Genomic DNA, 18,635 nt, shown 5'->3' on the forward strand with positions numbered 1-18,635 from the left:
CCCCTTTATTTTTGCCCCGTTCAGCCTTTATAGGTAGGCTCTTCATCTCTCTTTCTAGGCTAGAACAGGAGGAGTTTATGTGTCTCACAAATTCTGGATTATCCCGGATCCCTGCCTTGTTTGAGGTCTCTCAGCTCTTTGTTTAAAATAGCAGTTGTTTATTTTTATTGGTATACTAAAAGAGTGAACACGAAAGAGAAACTAAAAGTCAAGCTAAAGTGGCAACTTAACAAATGTGTGGTATATGGTTTTGTTTGGAAAGATGATTATTGAAGACCAAGTATGTGTGTTTGTAACTACAGCTATTCTTGTAAATCCCCTCATATTGTATGCTTTATTACCACAAGGCTTTTCACATGGCCTTAACAGCCAGAAGGCTCTTAATATGTACTGCTTAATAGCTAGTAATAGTAATATTACTTTGTTTTTGTGAATAGTCTCAATTTTGTCTGATCAGAAAATGCTCCATGTGGAAGAGACCATTTTCAGTTAATTAAGAAATGTCCTTTGGAGTCATATGGCTTGATTATTTTTTAACACTTGAATGGAATCTAATTCTTTTTTTTTTTTTTTTTTGGCCGAGTTAGGGCTTGTGGAAGTTTCCCCAAGCCAGGGATCAAGGGCTCTAATTCTTTTTTTTTTTTTTTTTTTTTTTTGTCTTTTTGCCATTTCTTGGGCCGCACCCTTGACATAAGGAGTTTCCCAGGCTAGGGGTCGAATCAGAGCTGTAGACACGCCAGAGCCACAGCAACGTGGGATCCGAGCCGCGTCTGCAACCTACACCACAGCTCAGGGCAATGCCAGATCCTTAACCCACTGAGCAAGGCCAGGGATCGAACCTGCAACCTCATGGTTCCTAGTCGGATTTGTTAACCACTGTGCCACGACGGGAACTCCAAGGGCTCTAATTCTTGAAAAAAATATCTTTTTTCCTGTAGGTGATTTGACAGCGGGTCCGATGGATTTAGGAATTAGACTTTTTGCATTTTGGAAATGACTGTAGTGGTTCAAAGAAATCGGACAAAGTGACTGGATAAAGATAAATTGATTTAGCCACTACAGTTCTGATTTTAATACTAGGGCTATTCCACTTTTCAGGGAATCTTTTTTTTTTTTTGCAGATTGGGGGGGGGTTGTCATTGTCTGTGGCAGGTGGGAGTTCCTGGGCCAGAGATCTCTCTGCTGCAGTGATGCTACTGATGTTGCATCTGTAACCTGCTGTGCTACAAGGGAAATCCTTTACAGGGAGTTAAAAAAAAATTTTTTTTTGTTATAGTGGATTACAATATTCTGTCAGCTGCTGCTGTACCAGTGTCCCAGTCATTCATATATAAATATACATATATATATATACATTCTTTTTCTCACATTATCTTCTGTCTTGTTTCATCACACATGATTGGATAGAGTTCCCTGTCCTATACAACAGGACCTCATTGCTTATCCACTCTAAATGTAATAGTTTACATCTACTAACCCTAAACTCCCAGTCCATCCCACTCCCTTCCCCTTCCCCTTGACGATCACAAGTCTATTCTCGATGTCCATGGGTTTGTTTCCTTTCTGTAGATAGGTTCATTTGTGCTGTATTTTATTTTATTTTTTTGTCTTTTGTCTTTTTTAGGGCCATACCTGCAGCATATGGAGGTTCCCAGGCTAGGGGTCCAATCTGAGCTGCAGTTGCCAGCCTACACCACAGCCACAGCAATGCGGGATCTGAGCCACATCTGCGACCTACACCACAGCTCAGGGCAATGCCCAGATCCTTAACCCACTGAGCAAGGCCAGGGATCAAACCACCAACCTCATGGTTCCTAGTTGGATTCATTTCTGCTGTGCCACGATGGGAACTCCACGTGCTGTATTTTATATTCCGTATATAAATGATATCAATTGGTATTTGTCTTTCTCTTTATGAATTACGTCACTTAGTATAAGAATCTCCAGTTCTACTGGTGTTGCTGCAAATGGCATTTTGCTTTTTTTTAATTGCTAAATAGTATTCCATTGTGTATATGCACCACATCTTCTTAATCCATTCACCTTAATCCATTTATCTGTCCTAAATCTGGATATTTAGGTTGTTTCCAAGTCTTGGCTATTGTGAATAGTACTGTAGTGAACATAGGGGTGCATGTATCTTTTTTTTTTTTCTTTTTGTCTTTTCTAGGGCCGCACCCACGACACATGTAAGTTCCCAGGCTAGGGGTCAAATCGGAGCTATAGCTGCCGGCCTATGCCACAGCCATAGCAACGCCAGATCCGGGTCATGTCTGCATCCTATACCACAGCTCACGGTAACACCGGCTCCTTAACCCACTGGTCAAGGCCAGGGATTGAACTTATAACCTCATGGTTCCTAGTCAGATTCGTTAACCACTGAGCCACCACTGGAACTCCACATGTATCTTTTTGAATGAAAGTTTTGTCCAGAGTGGGATTGCTAGATCATATGGTAGTTCTGTATTTAGTCTTTTAAGAAAACTCCATACTGTTTTCCATAGTGGCTGCATCAGTTTACATTCCCACCAACAGTGTAGGAAGGTTCCCTTTTCTCCACACTCTTAAGCATTTATTGTCTGTAGAATTTTTGATGATGGCCATTCTGACTGGTTTGAAGTGATACCTCATTTTAGTTTTGATTTGCATTTCTCTAATAATTAGTGATGTTAAGCATGTTTTCATGTGCTTTTTGGCCATTTATCTATCTTTGGAGAATTGTCTATTTAGGTCTTCTTACTATTTTTTTTTTTTTTTTTTTTTTGCTCTTTGGGCCACTCTTGTGGTATATGGAGTTTCCCAGGCTAGGGGTCAAATCAGAGCTGTAGCTGTCGGCCTACACCACAGCCACAGCAACATCAGATCCACGCCATGTCTGTGAATGTCAGATCCACGCCATGTCTGTGAATGTCAGATCCTTAACCCACTGAGTGATGCCAGGGATTGAACCTGCAACCTCATGGTTCCTAGTCGGATTTGTTTATGCTGCGCCATGGGAACTCCTAAATCAGTATTTTCAATGTTCATATTATTAAGAGAACCACATAGGTAACTGATTATATGTCCTTTTTTATATGACCTTTCGAGTGTGTTTTTTCTGTAGTTTCGTAATCTGTGTTTAACTTTGTGCATTTTTCTTATAATTATTTCAGCTCTATTAGCCAAACTTGTCTCTATGGTCATATATATCAGGTAATCTACCAGTTAATTTTTTTCCTCCTTGGATATCTTCTTGAAGCCCTCTGTCTATGTGATTTTTTTAGCTGTTAGCTTCCCTTTATTGTCATCCTGGGGAGTTTAGTTTGTCTCTGCCCTGCATCAGATCTCCCTTTTCCTAGAGCCCATATTTTCTTTTTCTGATAACTTACATGTTTCAAAACGTTTTTAATTTTCCTTTTGCACTGATAGCATAGCTGGGTATAGAATTATAGCTTGAAAGTATTTCCTTCAGAGCCTTAAAGGCATTTACTTCCTTGTCTTATTTCCACTGTTCTTGAGAGGGCCAAAGCCATTTTAACTACCATCCCTTTGTTTATAACATTTTCTTTCTCTAATATTTGTAAGCCTCTTGATAGTCTGAAATTTCACTGTAATATGCTTTTATATATGTGTATGTATATATATACTATTTATTATTTCATTATATAGATTTTAAATTGTGCTTTATACTCCTCGAGTCCTTTCAATTTAAGGATTGGTGTTCTTCAGTCCTGGACATTTTCTTGTTTTATTTACTTGGTAATTTCCTTCTCTGTGTTTTCTCCATTCTTCTTGGGGCTTCTGTTGTCTTGGATGCTGTATCACATCATTTGGTTCTCTTATATTTTCTTCTCCTAATGTTGAGCCTTCTGTCTGTCCCCACCAATTATTTTTCCTTTTTGTTCTTTCCTCAATGTTATCTTTTAGCTTTCTGCTGGATATATATATATATATATATATATTTTTTTTTTTTTTTTTTTTTGTCTTTTTGTCTTTTTTAGGGCTGTCCCCACAGCATATGGAGGTTCCCAGGCTAGGGGTCTAATTGGAGCTGTAGCCGCCGGCCTACACCACAACCACAGCAATGCAGTATCTGAGGTGCATCTGCAACCTATACCACAGCTCATGGCAACACTGGATCCTTAACCTGCTGGATATTTCTGCTTTCAGATATGTGATTTCCAAGAGCCCCTTCTGCTTTTTAAACTGCACATTCTTATTTTACTTATGCAGTGTTTTTTTCATTAATTATGGAGTTTTTTTTCCTTAGTTTTCATTTGTTCTAGGTGTAGTTACTGTTAATTCTTAGAGCTTTAAAATTTTTTTTTTAATTTTGAAAAATTTTAATTTCTGGTGATTCACGTATGCCTGTTTTCTAACTAAAAATCTAAATTGGAAGCCTCTGTGTGCATGGATTCAGTAGTAGACTTCATTGTAGGTTGCTAGCAGGCTTAAATTTTTCTTGATGAATGACTTTTACTATGCTATAGGTTCTTGCATTATTGTATTATATGATTTCTTTTTCCATTATTCCATAGTTGAGTTTTCTAGTTGCCCGAATTGGGAGTGTAGGCTGGAGATCCTATTTTCACTTGGTAGCCTTTACTTAATAATGATTTTCAGCTTTTTTCTTAACCTACTCTTTTTACATTTACAGCCTTTAGGTGTCAGTCATTGCAAACAGTAAATATGTAGTCTCCTTCCTGGGGCAGTGAACAATTCTGATTGTTTTATATATAGGTTTTCCCCATTTCTATGGAATAAGCTCTTTTATTTGAATTTTTTTAATAAGTTATTTAGACTTTGAGGGGAATCTCAGAATTTTATAAATAGTTATTAGACGATACAAATGTTTTTCCATGTTTGATCAGATCTGTAGGGTCTCAGTCCTGGGAATCAGGTTGTCATATGTTGGCTTCTACCTTTGAATAAACTAGATTGAGAATACATGTAAGAAATTGTATGATTTCATTAAGTATCTGTATTAGGTGGTCTCTTTTTATTATCAGTGTATAGTGGTGTTAACTTGATTTCTAAAAGATTTCTTGATACTAAGGTAAACTTAGTAGGATGAATTCATCATAAAATTAGAAACTTGCATGAATTTTATTATGCTTTGGATAATATGGTTAATAATAGATTTAAAATTTGTTATTAGAAATTTTTTTGTTATTTAGGGTGTGACTGAGGAGATCTATTTAAACTTCATAAAAAATAACTTTGCAAATGAAATCCCTAACTTGATAACTAATTGTTTATTAAATAGCAAATTAATAACTTATTTTCAACGACTTCAATGTCTTTAAGCTATAACAAGTTATTTTTTAAAACTATTCCAGGTAGAAGAATACATGTTCACTTTTCGTGAACAAGAGCATGTTCCCAAACTCAATTTTGGGTCGCCCGCCTTTTACTCCAAACCATCAACAACATAATACCTTCTTCACCCTGTCACCAAGTCCTTATTCACACCAGCAGCTTATAGATGCACAGTTCAACTTTCAAAATACAGAGTAAGTATAGTGTTATTTTGGCTTATATCATTTGTAAATTTCATTTTTCTATATGACACAAATCCTTTTTAAGTGAAACATTTGGCATTAGAGAAAATGTGATCATGTCTTATTTTCTTTGGATCGGTGAACTGTTTAGTTTTTCTGAAATTAGTTTTTTGTTTTTAAGGAAAAATGTGTACTATTACTGTTTTTTCTTTGTTTTTGGTAGCTTGTCTAGAGCTGTGTCATTACAGCAGTTGACATATGGAAATGTCAGTCCAATACAGACCTCAGCTTCCCCATTATTTCGAGGGAGGAAGTAAGTATTCCTTACATATTTTAAAGGAAAAAATTGTATTTTGGGGAACTGTTCAACAATGTATCTTGTATTAAAGTTGAATAGACACTGTGCCCTGAATTTTGTTTTCTTGGACTTATGTTACCAGTCCTGAAATAGAATTTTAAAACTTCTAAGTATTTAGACATTTTTAGGGATAACTATCATCATATAACTACTGTTAACTGAGATTTTTAACTAAGTCAGGTGGGTTTGTGTATCTGTTTGCTAGGGCTCCCATAACAAAGTAGAAAAGACTGGGTGGCCTAAACAATAGAAATTTATTTTCTCACAATTCTGGTGGCTAGAAGTCCAAGGTCAAGGTGTTGGCAGGTTTGATTTCCACTGAGGCCTCCCTCTTTAGCGTATAGATGGCTGCCTTCTCTCTGTGTCCTCACATGGTCATCCCTCTGTCTGTGTTTTCTGTGTCCTAATCTGTTCTTCTGAAGACACTAGTTATATATTGGATTAGGGCTTACTCTAATAACCCCATTTTAACTTAATTACTTCTTTAAAGGACCCACGTCCAAATACAGTCACATTTTAAAGTACTAGTGGTTAAGACTTAAACATATGGATTTGAGAGGACATAATTCAGCCTAGAACACCTTCTTTTTAGTAAAGCTTACTATTTGATTTATCTTACACCAGTAAGTTTCTGTGGTAAATATTATAGTAAAATTTCCACATGATATAAAGCTTTCCATAGAAAAGTCAGGAAACAATTTTAACCACTTTGATTGAAAGAAATTGAATTATTACAGTGTGATTATGATAGAACTTTAGGGGTGACTGATAAAATAAGATTTGGCAATATTGCAAGATATTGCTATTTAAAGCCTATATAACATTCCACAACTTTTATGTCAAATTAGAAGTAACACTAGCTAAGAATTACCAATCACTTACATATGTAGTAGGCATTATTCTGAGGTCTTTGCAAATAATGAGTTGACTAAGTTTTGCAACACTTTATCAGGTAAATTCTCTCACCCTTCTTGTGTTGAGGAGAAAGCTGTATGAAGCACACAGAAGTAATGAACTGGTTATTTAGGTAGAAGTAGCATAGCTGGGATTTGAACCCTGGTGGTCCAGATCTAGATCCCATACTTAGAAGCACTATGTTGTGAATTGTTCATCAGAGTTGTCATTGTGGAAAACTGTATATTAATGCTTAAAGTATTGATTTTATTCAAATTTTTATTTTTTTTTAGAAATTGCCATGATAGCCCATTTGTGAAACATCAAGGAAAATAAAGTCCATTAGTTATACATCTTTTCATTTATATTTATTATTATTTTATCTTTTGGGGTGTAGGGAGGGTCACACTCATGGCATATGAAAGTTCCCAGGCTAGGGATCGCATCTGAGCTGCAGATGTGGCCTATTTCACAGTTGTGGCAATGCTGGATCCTTAACCCACTGTGCCGGACCAGGGATGGAACCTGTACCACCACAGAGACAGTGCTGAATCCTTAATCATCTGTGCCACAGCAGGAACTCCTTTATTATTTTTGGCTGCCCTGGCAACATGAAAAGGTTCCTGGACTAGGGATTGAACCTGCCTCACAATAGTGACCTAAGCCACAGCAGTGACAATGCCAGATGCTTTAATTGCTAGGCCACCAAGGAATTCCCTGTATTTTTTTTTTTTTTTTTTTTTTTTTTTTCTGTCTTTTTAGGGCCGAACCTGTGGCTCATGGAGGTTCCCAGGTTAGGGGTCAAATCAGAGCTGTAGCTACCAGCCTTTGCCACAGATACAGCAACGGTGGATTCGAGCAGTGTCTGTGACCTACACCACAGCTCATGGGAACGGTGGATCCTTAACCCCCTGAGCAAGGCCATAGATCAGACCCATGTCCTCATGGATACTAGTTGGGCTAACCACTGAGCCATGTTGGAAACCCCAGAACTCCCTGTATTTTTAAAACTAAAATTGACATTCTCCATAGAAGACATTGAGCATATAAAGCTCTAAATTTTGTTTTAAAAGTAACATTAAATACAAACTTAAGTTTTTGGCACTATATAACCTTTATGTTTGAGTAGGAGGAGTTCCAGTTATTTTGTGGGTCAAGGAGAGAAGAATTGATGTAATCCCAAGAGAAAATACAACCTTCAAGTGGCCATGACCCATAAAATTTTGGAGTTTAAAATGAGTTGGATAATTTCATGTGGCATAAACAACTTAATGTATCAATGAAATAAATACCCTATTTCCCAACAAATAATTCCTTTTAAAGTATTTTCCCCTTTTTATTTTGAAAAATTTTAAGCCTCCTCCAAAATTTGAAGAATAGTAGAATGAACACATATTTGGTTTTCCTGGATTTTTCAAAGTTCTGCTAGATTTGTTTTATTCGCCTCTTTCCTTTCCTACCTCTACTTTTTTCTGAAACGTATGAAAGATTGTTGGCATCATTTCACTTTACCCCAAAGCACATCAGTACATTCCTCCTAAGAATAAAGATAATCTCTTTGTATAAGCAAAAATAACATCAGTCATGCCCAAGAAATTTAGCATTAATACAATGCTGTTATCTGAAATACGATTCAGTCTCAAATTTCTTTAGTTGTACGGTGTCTTTGAAGCTTTTTAAGAAAGTTACTATCTCTTAATTTGGTCTTACTGATTAACCAGAACATAAGTGGATTCAAAGAGCCCTTTCTTATATGTGGCATTCAGTTCACTTAATGATATCCTCCTTATGTTACAGTTTAGATCTTTTATTGTTAACAATTTTATAAAAGTTTTCTTGTCAAGTTTTCAGTGCTGATATGAAATATTGTGTTACTAGTTCAAATGCAGGAGACTAGCTAATATATATATGTGGTTTGTTGTTTTTAACAGTACACATTATTACATATTTTTCCAAAGTGTTTTCTAAGACATCTCTTGTGCTGCAAAAGTATTTTAAGATTCATTTAGCGATAATCATGTGGCCTTGCTGAAAAAGTCAGTATTGTCATCTGTTATTTTTATATTTTAAATAGTCTTTTATTTGTTACCAGAAAGTTATATTTTTAATCACTAAGGTATATTGCTTGTTTTCAGGAGATTAAGCGATGAAAAGAATCTTCCTCTTGATGGTAAACGGCAGCGTTTCCATTCACCCCACCAAGAGCCAACTATAGTTAACCACATAGTGCCTTTATCAGGTGAAAGAAGATACTCAATGCCACCATTGTTTCATACACACTATGTACCAGACACAGTCAGATGTGTTCCACATTTTCGAGAAATACCATTTATAGAACCTAGAGAAATCACACTGCCTGAGGCCAAAGATAAGGTAATTATAATCTAGATTTTAGTTTTATCTTTTGGGAAGTTAATATAGCATATTAAAATGGTCAGAAATACCTAATTTCTTAGGTTAAGTGGAACATGACCTTTTTTTTTTTTTGCACTGTGTAAAGTACTGTTCAACACACTTTTCTCTCTAAATTTGATTCTTTGATTTTTGTGAGTAGTTCTTTTGTGGAAACGTAGCATTCTTATCAGAATATCAGGTTTTCTCTGATTCATAAAAATCTGGGATTAGAGCCTAAAACATATTTCTTAGTTTAGAGAATTCTGTTGTTGTGTAGATTTATTACAGACAAATAAGTTTTCACATAGATTTTGTATATAAAAGCGTCTATTTTTGGGATATTTGTGTTTATTATGAGGCTTTTTTTTTTTGGCTTTTCAGGGCCACACCCATGGCATACCCGAAGTTCCCAGGCTAGGGTTCATATTGGAGCTACAGGTGCCGGCCTACCCCACAGCCACAGCAACATGGGCCAGGGATCAAACCCTCATCCTCGTGGATCCTAGGAGGATTCGTTTCTGCTGCGCCACAGTGGGAACTCCCTACTATGAGGTTTTTAATGTCAAAAATAGAGAATCTAGAAGTCAGTGAGAAAGTAATACTTTCAAAGTGATTTGATCAAGAAAAATATATCAGAAACATTGCTTATAAAAAATTTCAAGTAAATGAAATGAAGCTATTTAAATAATAATTCTCAGAAAATGCTCTTATTAGCACTGGAGAACAATTACGTTATTTAACACTAGTATCAGAAGCATATCACTTCTCCTGCCCTGTCTTTAGTGAAACCTAGAAAAAAAATTCTGGGTAACTTAGAAGAGTGTATGATGTAAATATCTGCATTCTCTTGAATTGTCTGTGGCTTATATTGGTTGTTTTTGCATTTTCAAATCTGCTTTACTCTTGAGAGGTATGACATTTGTAGGCTAAGGAGAATGAGCTGAAGAGAGTATATTGACTTTGTTTTACTCATCTTAGGGGTCCTAGCAGCCAGCATAGGTCTGCAACATAGTGAGTGTATATGAAATATTGGGTCAGAAAGGAGCATTTGCTTCATTCCTTAGTTGTGCTGCTTTTTGTTCTGCTATTGTTCCTTTTTTCTTTAATTGAGGTGTATTATATCATGAAATCCACTCTTAAAAAATTCGCTCTTATGAAGTGTATGATTTAGTGGCTTTTATTATATCCACAAGGTTGTGCAGCCATTACTGCTAATCCCAGTACATTTTCATCAACCCCCAAAGACATCTTGTATCCAATAGCAGTTGCTTTCTCATCTCTCCCCCGACACCTCCAGTCTCGGGCAACCACTAATTGATTTTTTTATCACTATGGATTTGCGTGTTCTGAACATTTCATATAAATGGAATCATACACCATATGGGTCTTGGTTCTTTCACGTAGCATGTTTTCAGCATTCATCCATGTCATAGCATTTCTCAGTTCTTTATTCCTTTTTATAGCTGAGTAATACCCCATTGCCATATTTTATTTATGCATTCTTCAGTTGATGGATTTTTGGGCTGTTTCCACTTTTGACTGTTCTGAATAATGATGTTGTGAATATCTGTGTACAGGTTTTTGTACATGTTTTCATTTCTCTTGAGTCTTTAACCAAGGATAAAATTACTAAGTTACGTGGTAGGTCTGTATATAACTTTCTGAGGAATTGCCTCATCATTTCTTTCTAAAGTGGCTACATTATTTTATATTTGTACTAGCAGTGGATGAGTGTTCCAATTTTTCCACATCCTTGCCAACATATGTTATTGTTTGTCTTTCTGATTATAGCCATCCTAGTTGTTGTGATCTCATTGTGATTTTGGTTTGCATTTCCCTAATGACTAATGATGTTGATCATCTTTTCATTGTGTGTTGGCCATTTGTGTTTGCAGAACTGTCTGTTCAGATCCTTTGCCCATTTTTCAATTGGGCTTTTTTTTTTTTAATTGTTGAGTTATAAGAGTTCTCTATATGTTTTGAATATTGTACTTTTATCAGATGTTTAATTTGCAAATTATTCTTCCATTCTGTGGCTTATCTTTTTACTTTCTTGATGGTGTTCTTTGAAGAAGTCCAATTTATTTGTTTTTCTTTGGTTGCTTGAGCTTTTGGTGTCATATCTAAGAAAGCTTTGCTTAATCCAGGGTCACGGAGTTCCTGTCGTGGCGCAGTGGTAAACGAATCTGACTAGGAACCATGAGGTTGCAGGTTCGATCCCTGCCCTTGCTCAGTGGGTTAAGGATCTGGTGTTGCCATGAGCTGTGGTGAGGGTTGCAGACGTGGCTCGGATCCTGCGTTGTTGTGGCTGTGGCGTAGGCCGGTGGCTACAGCTCCAATTGGACCCCTAGCCTAGGAACCTCCATATGCCTCGGCAGCAGCCCAAGAAATGGCAAAAAGACCAAAAAAAAAAAAAAAAAAAAATCCAGGGTCACAAAAGTTAATGCCTTTATATTATTTCAAGAGTTTTATGGTGTTAGCTTTAGGTCTTTGATCCATTTTGAGTTAATTTTTATATATAATGTGAAGTAGGGATTTAAGTTCATTTCTTGCTCTTGGTCTAGTTGTCCCAGCACTATTTATGAAAAAAAGCTCTTATTTTTTTCTTATTATGAAGTAGGAAAAGCATTCAGGCAATACCAGTGTGAGGGAGGAAAAAGCAAAGTAAAAATGTAAAAAGACTAAGTTGGGATGTTTTGGTACCCTCCTGCCCCCCACAATTCTTTGTCTTGTCTTTGCTTTCTCATTTTAAGGAAACTCTCATAATGCTATATTGTGAAAGCCTGCGGTGTAAATCAAATCAGATCAATTCTTTGAATGAGGATATAATAATCTTTTACTGTATGTGGATTTTTGATATATGTATGCGGTAGACCCCCCTTTTTTTTTGTCTTTTTAGGGCCGCACTCGCGGCATATGGAGGTTTCTAGGCTAGGAGTCGAATTGGAGCTGTAGCTGCTGGTCTACACCACAGCCATAGCAACACCAGATCCGAGGCACATTTGTGACCTACACCACAGCTCACTGCAGCGCTGGATCCTTAACCCACTGAATGAGGCCAGGGCTTGAACCTATGTCCTCATGGATACTAGTCAGATTCATTTCTGCTGAGCCACAACAGGAACTCTGAAGGTAGGCCTATTTTTTATGGAATATATTATTCATGAGTCTTAAGGCTCTCTTTTTGCGTGTATTTATATGTTTATAATAAACTATTAGAACTGACTAACTACTAGTTCTGCATATGGATTAGGTATATATTGAGTCTCAGTAAATTTAATAACAACACTAGTAAGTATAAGTCATCTGATATTGTTGCGTATCAATAAGTTGTTCTTTAATAATTAGTAGCATAGAAAAAGATTCTCTTAAATCCTATGTTTTTGGCGTAAGCACTTATCTCAAGGGATAAAGATAAGATTTTGTTCTTAAACTAATTTCTTTGAGTGCTGCTCTCTTTTTGCCTAGTTGTGGGAGAAAGAAGGCAAGTAGTTCTATGTTCATTTTTCAAGTGAATACTTTTTAAAGAAAACTAACATTTACTGATTTCTCTTATAGACATTCTACATATATTATGTCATTAGTCTTTTCAACAATCCCATGATATGGATATTATCTTAATTTTACTGAGGCTCAGAAAGCTAAATAACTTGCTGAAGCTAGTAAGTGACACAACCAAGATTTGACCCTCATCTCTAATAATATAAAGAGGAGAAACTTAAGATGCTTAAAGTCAAGGGTAGGGCTATGACATTCTTAGAACTGACTGTAATATCAGGTAATCTATGACAGTAGTAGCTAATATTTACTGAGTCTTTCTTTGCCAGAGTGCACTCAGCAGTTTGTATGGTTTACTTCTGTTTCTCTGCTGCATTGTAAAATGAGTAGGAGGTTCATTGAGAAATAAAAGTGGAACAGTAGTTTGAGGCCTTGAATGTACGGTAGAATGCCATTGAGGATTTTTGAGTAGAGGACTAGCACAATTCGATTTGCATTTTCGGGAAGATAGTTCTTGCAGTGTAGTGGAGTTTGGTTTGGAATAAAGAGGGCCTGGAAGATAAATGATTTACCTTGAAGGCTATTAATTATTAAATTCCTTCAGATGAGAGGTGCTGAAGCTTTCAGCTATGGTGAATGGTGGTGGAAAAGATGTGAGAGACTATTCATAAGAAAAATTGATAGAGGTGCGGAATGATTGGATAAGGAGGGGATGGGAAGAGAGGTATATCGGTGACTTTAATGATTTGATTCTGGACTGTTAACTGCGATGAGGAACCCAGGTTTTGGGTGTATAAGCTGATTGAGGAACTAGTCAAGAGTTATCTGGAACTGTGGGGAACTCTGCTATAATGTTTGTGCTCTTGAAAGACGCCATGTTCTGCAGATTGCATATGTTCTGCAAATTGCATACAAAGAATGTAGGGCTATGGGAAGACAGGGCTGGAGCACGCTACGCAAAACCAAAACAATTTTGTAACCAGAACACTATCAAGAATAATAATTGATACCTTAAGAAAGGACTCGGACAGACCAGGTAGGTAGCTTAGCATAGTTGGATGATGCTGCAGGGGGTATTTAAAAATACACAAAACAGGGTTAAAGATAAGCTGGCTTGTGGAGAGCCCTCAGCTCAGTCAGTGAGGCTGCCGTTCAGGTAGACTGAGAAGGAAGTAAAGTAGCAGAGAGCTGTGTGAGGCTGGGGGTCTGCTTATTGAGTGGGAACTCTGGATGCCAGAGCTTACTTTTAGTTGTCTTAGACCTAAAAGGACTCCTGCCTGTGAGCAGCCAAGCTGAGGGTTTGTTTTCTTTCTTGTTAAGGTTATATATAATTCCACAATTTCAGCTCTGCATACAAATCAACCCAGCTAGTACGTTAAATTGATACTGTTCTTCTATTTACCAATCGTCTGTAAGCTAATTGGTATTGTAGAAAAATATGTTTTAGCTGAACTGGTCGTATATATTTCAGAAGCACGGCTGTGGCCAAAGGTATGAATCCTGAAGTCACCTGCAATAAAAGTGACAATTGAAATTCCTGAAGTAGATTAGATTCTGCCTTTTTTTAGTATTCAACAAATATTTTTGAGTGCTAGCTGTATGCTGCAGTGTCATGCTACAACATTTTGCTAAATATACTTGGTCTTTTTGCCATGTACAGATAGTAGAATGAGAGGGAGAGCCATTAAAAATAATCATGCAAATTACAATTTTATATACATATTTATAAGTGCTATAAAGGAAAATTTATTTATTTATTTGGTCTAGAGGAGGTAATGTTTAAGTTAAAATAGTGTAAGTAGGAGCTAACTAGTGAAAGAGTGGTGAGGATAGGGAGTTCCCTTCGTGGCTCAACAGTTAATGAACCCGACTAGGATCCATGAGGACATGGGTTCAATCCCTGGCCTCGCTCAGTGGGCTAAGGATCCAGCGTTGCCGTGAGCTGTGGTGTAGGTCACAGACAAGGCTTGTATCCTGCATGGCTGTGGCTGTGGCCGGCAGTTGTAGCTCTGATTCAACCCCTAGCCTGGGAACCTCCATATGCTGCAGGTGTGGCCTCAAAAAGCTTTAAAAAAAAAAAAAAGGAGTGGTGGGGCTAGAGAGAATGCTTTAGAGAGAAGGAACAGCATGGTTGAAGGTAAAAAGGAGCATGGAGTACGCAAAGAACTGAAAGGAAAGGGTGGCTAGAGGTGGGTTGATTAGGGAGAGAATGGCTGAAGTGTGGCACACGGGCAAATCGTGCAAGGACTTGTCATTTACTGAAGAACATTGGAAAGCTTTTTTTTTTAAGCAGGAAGAAGACAAGTTAAACTACTCTGGCTTCATTTTAAGCAGTTGAACAGGTGTGGATGTAGGGAACTTGTATGGTAGGTGAAAGGTAATGGTGCCTTGAATTAGGAGGTGCTGTAGTTAAGATGAAGAGAAATTGATGGGTTTCTTCTGTGTTGGGGGATGTGAAATTGATAAGATTTGATGAGGAACTATATTAGGTCATCTAAACCTCTGCACCATTGACATTTTAGACCAACTTTCTTTGGTATGGAGGGGTTGTCTTCTGCATCTTAGAATGTCTAGCCGAATTCCTGGCTTCAGCTCACTAGATGCCACTAATATCTGGTTGTGACAACTGAAAATATCTACAGATGTTGCCACATGTGCCCTGGGGGGCAGAATTGCCTCCAGTTGAGAATCCCTGGATGAGGTAGAGAAGACGATATTGAGGATTACTTCCAAGTTTCTGGCTTCTGTAACTAGATGCATGGCGGTATCGTTCACTGAGACAGAACAAAATGCAAGAGGAGCAAGATTGATGAGTATTTATGTTTGATAGGAATTGGAGGGTGACCAGGAATCTGATGAGTTCTGTCAACATGTTATTATAAATGTGCATTTGAAACATCAAATTAGATATTTAGGGTTGATAGTTTATATAGATCTGGGGTTCAGAATAGAGGTATTGACTGGAAGTGTACATTCAGTGAACATTGGCATGTAGGTGATAATTAAAGCCAAGAATATCTGTGTGATTGTCCAGGGAGAAAGGAGAGCCTAGATCCAAGACTGATTGAAATAGGTTGAGGAAAGGGTGGGAAAACAGAAATGAAAACTAAGCGTGTTTACAACTGGGGAAGTTTGGTTTTGAAGAGGAAGAGCCAAAGACAGGAAATTAGAAAAAGGAGTTTTTTTGTTTTTGAGGTTGAAGAAACATTAACCACTTGTAAGTGTTTATGGGAAAGCTTCAGTAGAGAGTGGAGATTGACTTGCTCTAGAGAGAAAAGTACAATCATGAATAAAATTCCTTAAGAAGGTAGAAAGGGCATGGGTCCTGCCTGTAGGTAGAGTGATTGATTGGCTTTCAGTAGCACAAAAGCTTTTTGGTTTCTTTTTCCTTTTTTTTTTTTTTGCTTTTCAGGGCCAAACCCACGGCATATGGAAGTTCCCAGGCTAAGGATTGAACTGGAGCTGGAGCTGCCAGCCTACACTACAGCCACAGCAGTGCGGGATCGGTGTGGAGTTTGCAACCTACACCACAGCTCACGACAATGCTGGATCCTTAACCTACTGAACAAAGCCAGGGATTGAACCTGCAACCTCATGGTTCCTAGTCAGATTCATTTCCACTGCGCCACAACAGGAACTCCTCTCTTTTTCAGGTTGCTCTTTTAGCAAACAGAAGTGTCAACAGAGATACTTATCTAAATTTTAACTTTTACTTCATTCTAGCTTTTAGGTGAATATATGTTGGCCTGGACCAAAAAGAGGCTGTGGAGGAATCAGTTATTTGAGCTCCTCAATTCCATCTATTATAACTTATTTTGGAAATTCTTGTTATTTTGAAGATACTATATGAATTGAAATAATTGATTTTTAATTTTGAGTTGATAAGAGGGTAGGCTGAGGTTTTCTTGATATGAATTGTAAAGGTGAAAGATGGTTATGAATTGTTCAAGATCTCTTGTGTAATTTTTAATTTCGGAAAGGAGCAAATTTTATCAAATCTCTTGCCACCCTAGGAAGAACAGTTTGAGGACATTTATCGTACAGATTTCTCAGAGGCTCTATTTTTGAAAATTTCAATATTCTGCATTATTTAGGAACAAAGAACAAATTGAAAAAGGGAATGAAATACTTGTAAATTATCGGCTCATTAAATTTCATGTAGTTAAAATGTGTATATGCTCATATCTCCCATCATTTTTTTTTCCAGCTTTACAGAGATATCAGTGGCAAATAAAAATTGTCTATATTTAAGATACACAACGTGATGTTTTGATATATGTGTACGTTGTGAAATGATTACCATAATCAACATAATTAACATTCACCACCTCACATAGTTATATTTTTTTGTGTGTGATGAGAAACTGAGATATACTCTCAGAAAATTTCAAGCATACAGTACAGGAGTTCCTGCTGTAGCACAGCGGGGACTGGGCGGCTTTCTCTGCAGTGGCAGAACACAGGTTCCATCCCTGGTCTGGAACAATGGGTTAAATGATCTACTGTGGATGCTGCTGCGACATGGGTCGCAACTGTGACTCAGATCTGATCCCTGGCCCAGAAACTCCCCGAGGCCAAAAAAGAAAAAAAATATCTATTCTTATTAACTGTAGTCACAATATTCTACATTATGCCTCCAGAACTTATTCATCTTACAGCTGAAAATTTGACCAACATTTCCCCATTTCACTCATTCTACTCCCCAGCTCCTAATAACTACTATTCCACTCTCTGCCACTATGAATTTAACTTTTTTAGATTCCACATGTGAGATCATGTAGTATTTGTCTTTCTTTGTCTGGCTTATTTCATTTAGCTCTGTGTCTTCCAGGTGGTTTTGCCAGGTGGTTGCAAATGGCAGTTTCCTTCTTTTTATTTATTATTACTTTTAATGATTTTTATTTTTTCCATCATAGCTGATTTACAGTGTTCCGTCAATTTTCTACTGTACAGCAAGGTGACCCAGTCTCTCTCTCTCTCACACACACACACATTCTTTTTTTCTCACATTATCATGCTACATCATAGGTGGCTAGATATAGTTCCTAGTGATACACAGTAGGATCTCATTGCTTATCCATTCCAAAGGCGGAGTTTCCTTCTTTTTAAAGGCCAAATATTCCATTGTGTATGTGTATACACAAACACACACAAACACATTTTCTACATCCATTCATCCATCAGTGGACACTTAAGTTTTTTCTATCTTCTTGGCTACTGTGAATAATGCTGCAGTGAACATGACAGTGCAGATTCCTTGTTAAGATAGAGATTTTTTTCTTTCCTTTGGATATACCCATAAGAGGGATCGCTAGAACATATGGTAGGTCTATTTTTAATTTTTTGAGAAATTTCCATGCTGTTTCCCAGTATGGTTGTACCAATTAACATTCCTGCCAGCAGTGTATAAGGGTTCCCTTTTCTTCACATCCTTGTCAACACTTGTGACTTTTTGGTAATTGCCATCTTAACAAGTGTGAGGTGGTATCTCATTGTGTTTTTTGGGGGGTGGTGGGGTGGGGAGGTGCCTGTGGCATGTGGAAGTTCCTGGGCCAGGGATCGAACCCTTTCTATAGCAGCAAACCTATCCCCTGCAGTGACTGCTGGATCCTTAACCTGCTGTGCCACAAGGGAACTTCCTCATTGCAGTTTTGATTTGCATTTTCCTGATGCTTAGTAATGCTGAACATCTTTTCATGTACCTATTGGCAATTTGTATGTCTTTGGAAAAATACCTCTTTAGATCCCTTTTCCATTTTTGAACTGGGTCATTTGTATTTTTGCTGTTGAGTTGTATGAGCTTCTTATATATTTTGGATATTAACTCCTTTTCAGATATATGGTTTGCAAATATTTTCTCCCATTCCGAATGTTGCTTTTTCATTTTTTTTCCTGTACAGAAACTTTTTTTGATTTAATTAATGTAGTTACGCTTGTTGATTTTTGCCTCTGTTGCCTGTGAGTTTTAGTGTCTACTCTAAAAAAAAAAAAAAAAAATCTTTTGAGACCAA

General features: G+C 37.2%; 1 protein-coding gene and 1 long non-coding RNA gene across 37 annotated transcripts in view; one reads left to right on the plus strand and one right to left on the minus strand.

Moving 5' to 3' along the window:
* Window positions 1-18,635, plus strand: part of TENT2 (terminal nucleotidyltransferase 2) — a 133,984-nt gene that overhangs the window by 74,805 nt on the left and 40,544 nt on the right. For all 36 annotated transcript variants that reach the window (XR_014838131.1, XR_002341756.2, XR_014838136.1 and 33 more), the window contains exons 3-5: window positions 5,319-5,492; window positions 5,704-5,793; window positions 8,868-9,105. Coding sequence is in view for 12 of the 36 variants with exons in the window: in XM_085013917.1 (XP_084870043.1) it covers window positions 5,356-5,492; window positions 5,704-5,793; window positions 8,868-9,105 (465 nt within the window). In the remaining 24 variants the exon portion in view is untranslated. The remainder of the gene's footprint in view (window positions 1-5,318; window positions 5,493-5,703; window positions 5,794-8,867; window positions 9,106-18,635) is intronic.
* Window positions 12,040-18,621, minus strand: LOC146405606 (uncharacterized). The gene is made up of 2 exons (XR_014838155.1): window positions 16,183-18,621; window positions 12,040-14,529 (listed from the first exon to the last, which is right to left on the minus strand). It is a non-coding gene; the product is annotated as an uncharacterized LOC146405606 (long non-coding RNA).

This window comes from Sus scrofa, chromosome 2, assembly GCF_054392235.1.
Source record: "Sus scrofa isolate SSC_HxYL_T2T_F1_AM1 chromosome 2, Sscrofa_HxYL_maternal_Yorkshire_Landrace_v2.0, whole genome shotgun sequence".
Taxonomy (NCBI): domain Eukaryota; kingdom Metazoa; phylum Chordata; class Mammalia; order Artiodactyla; family Suidae; genus Sus; species Sus scrofa.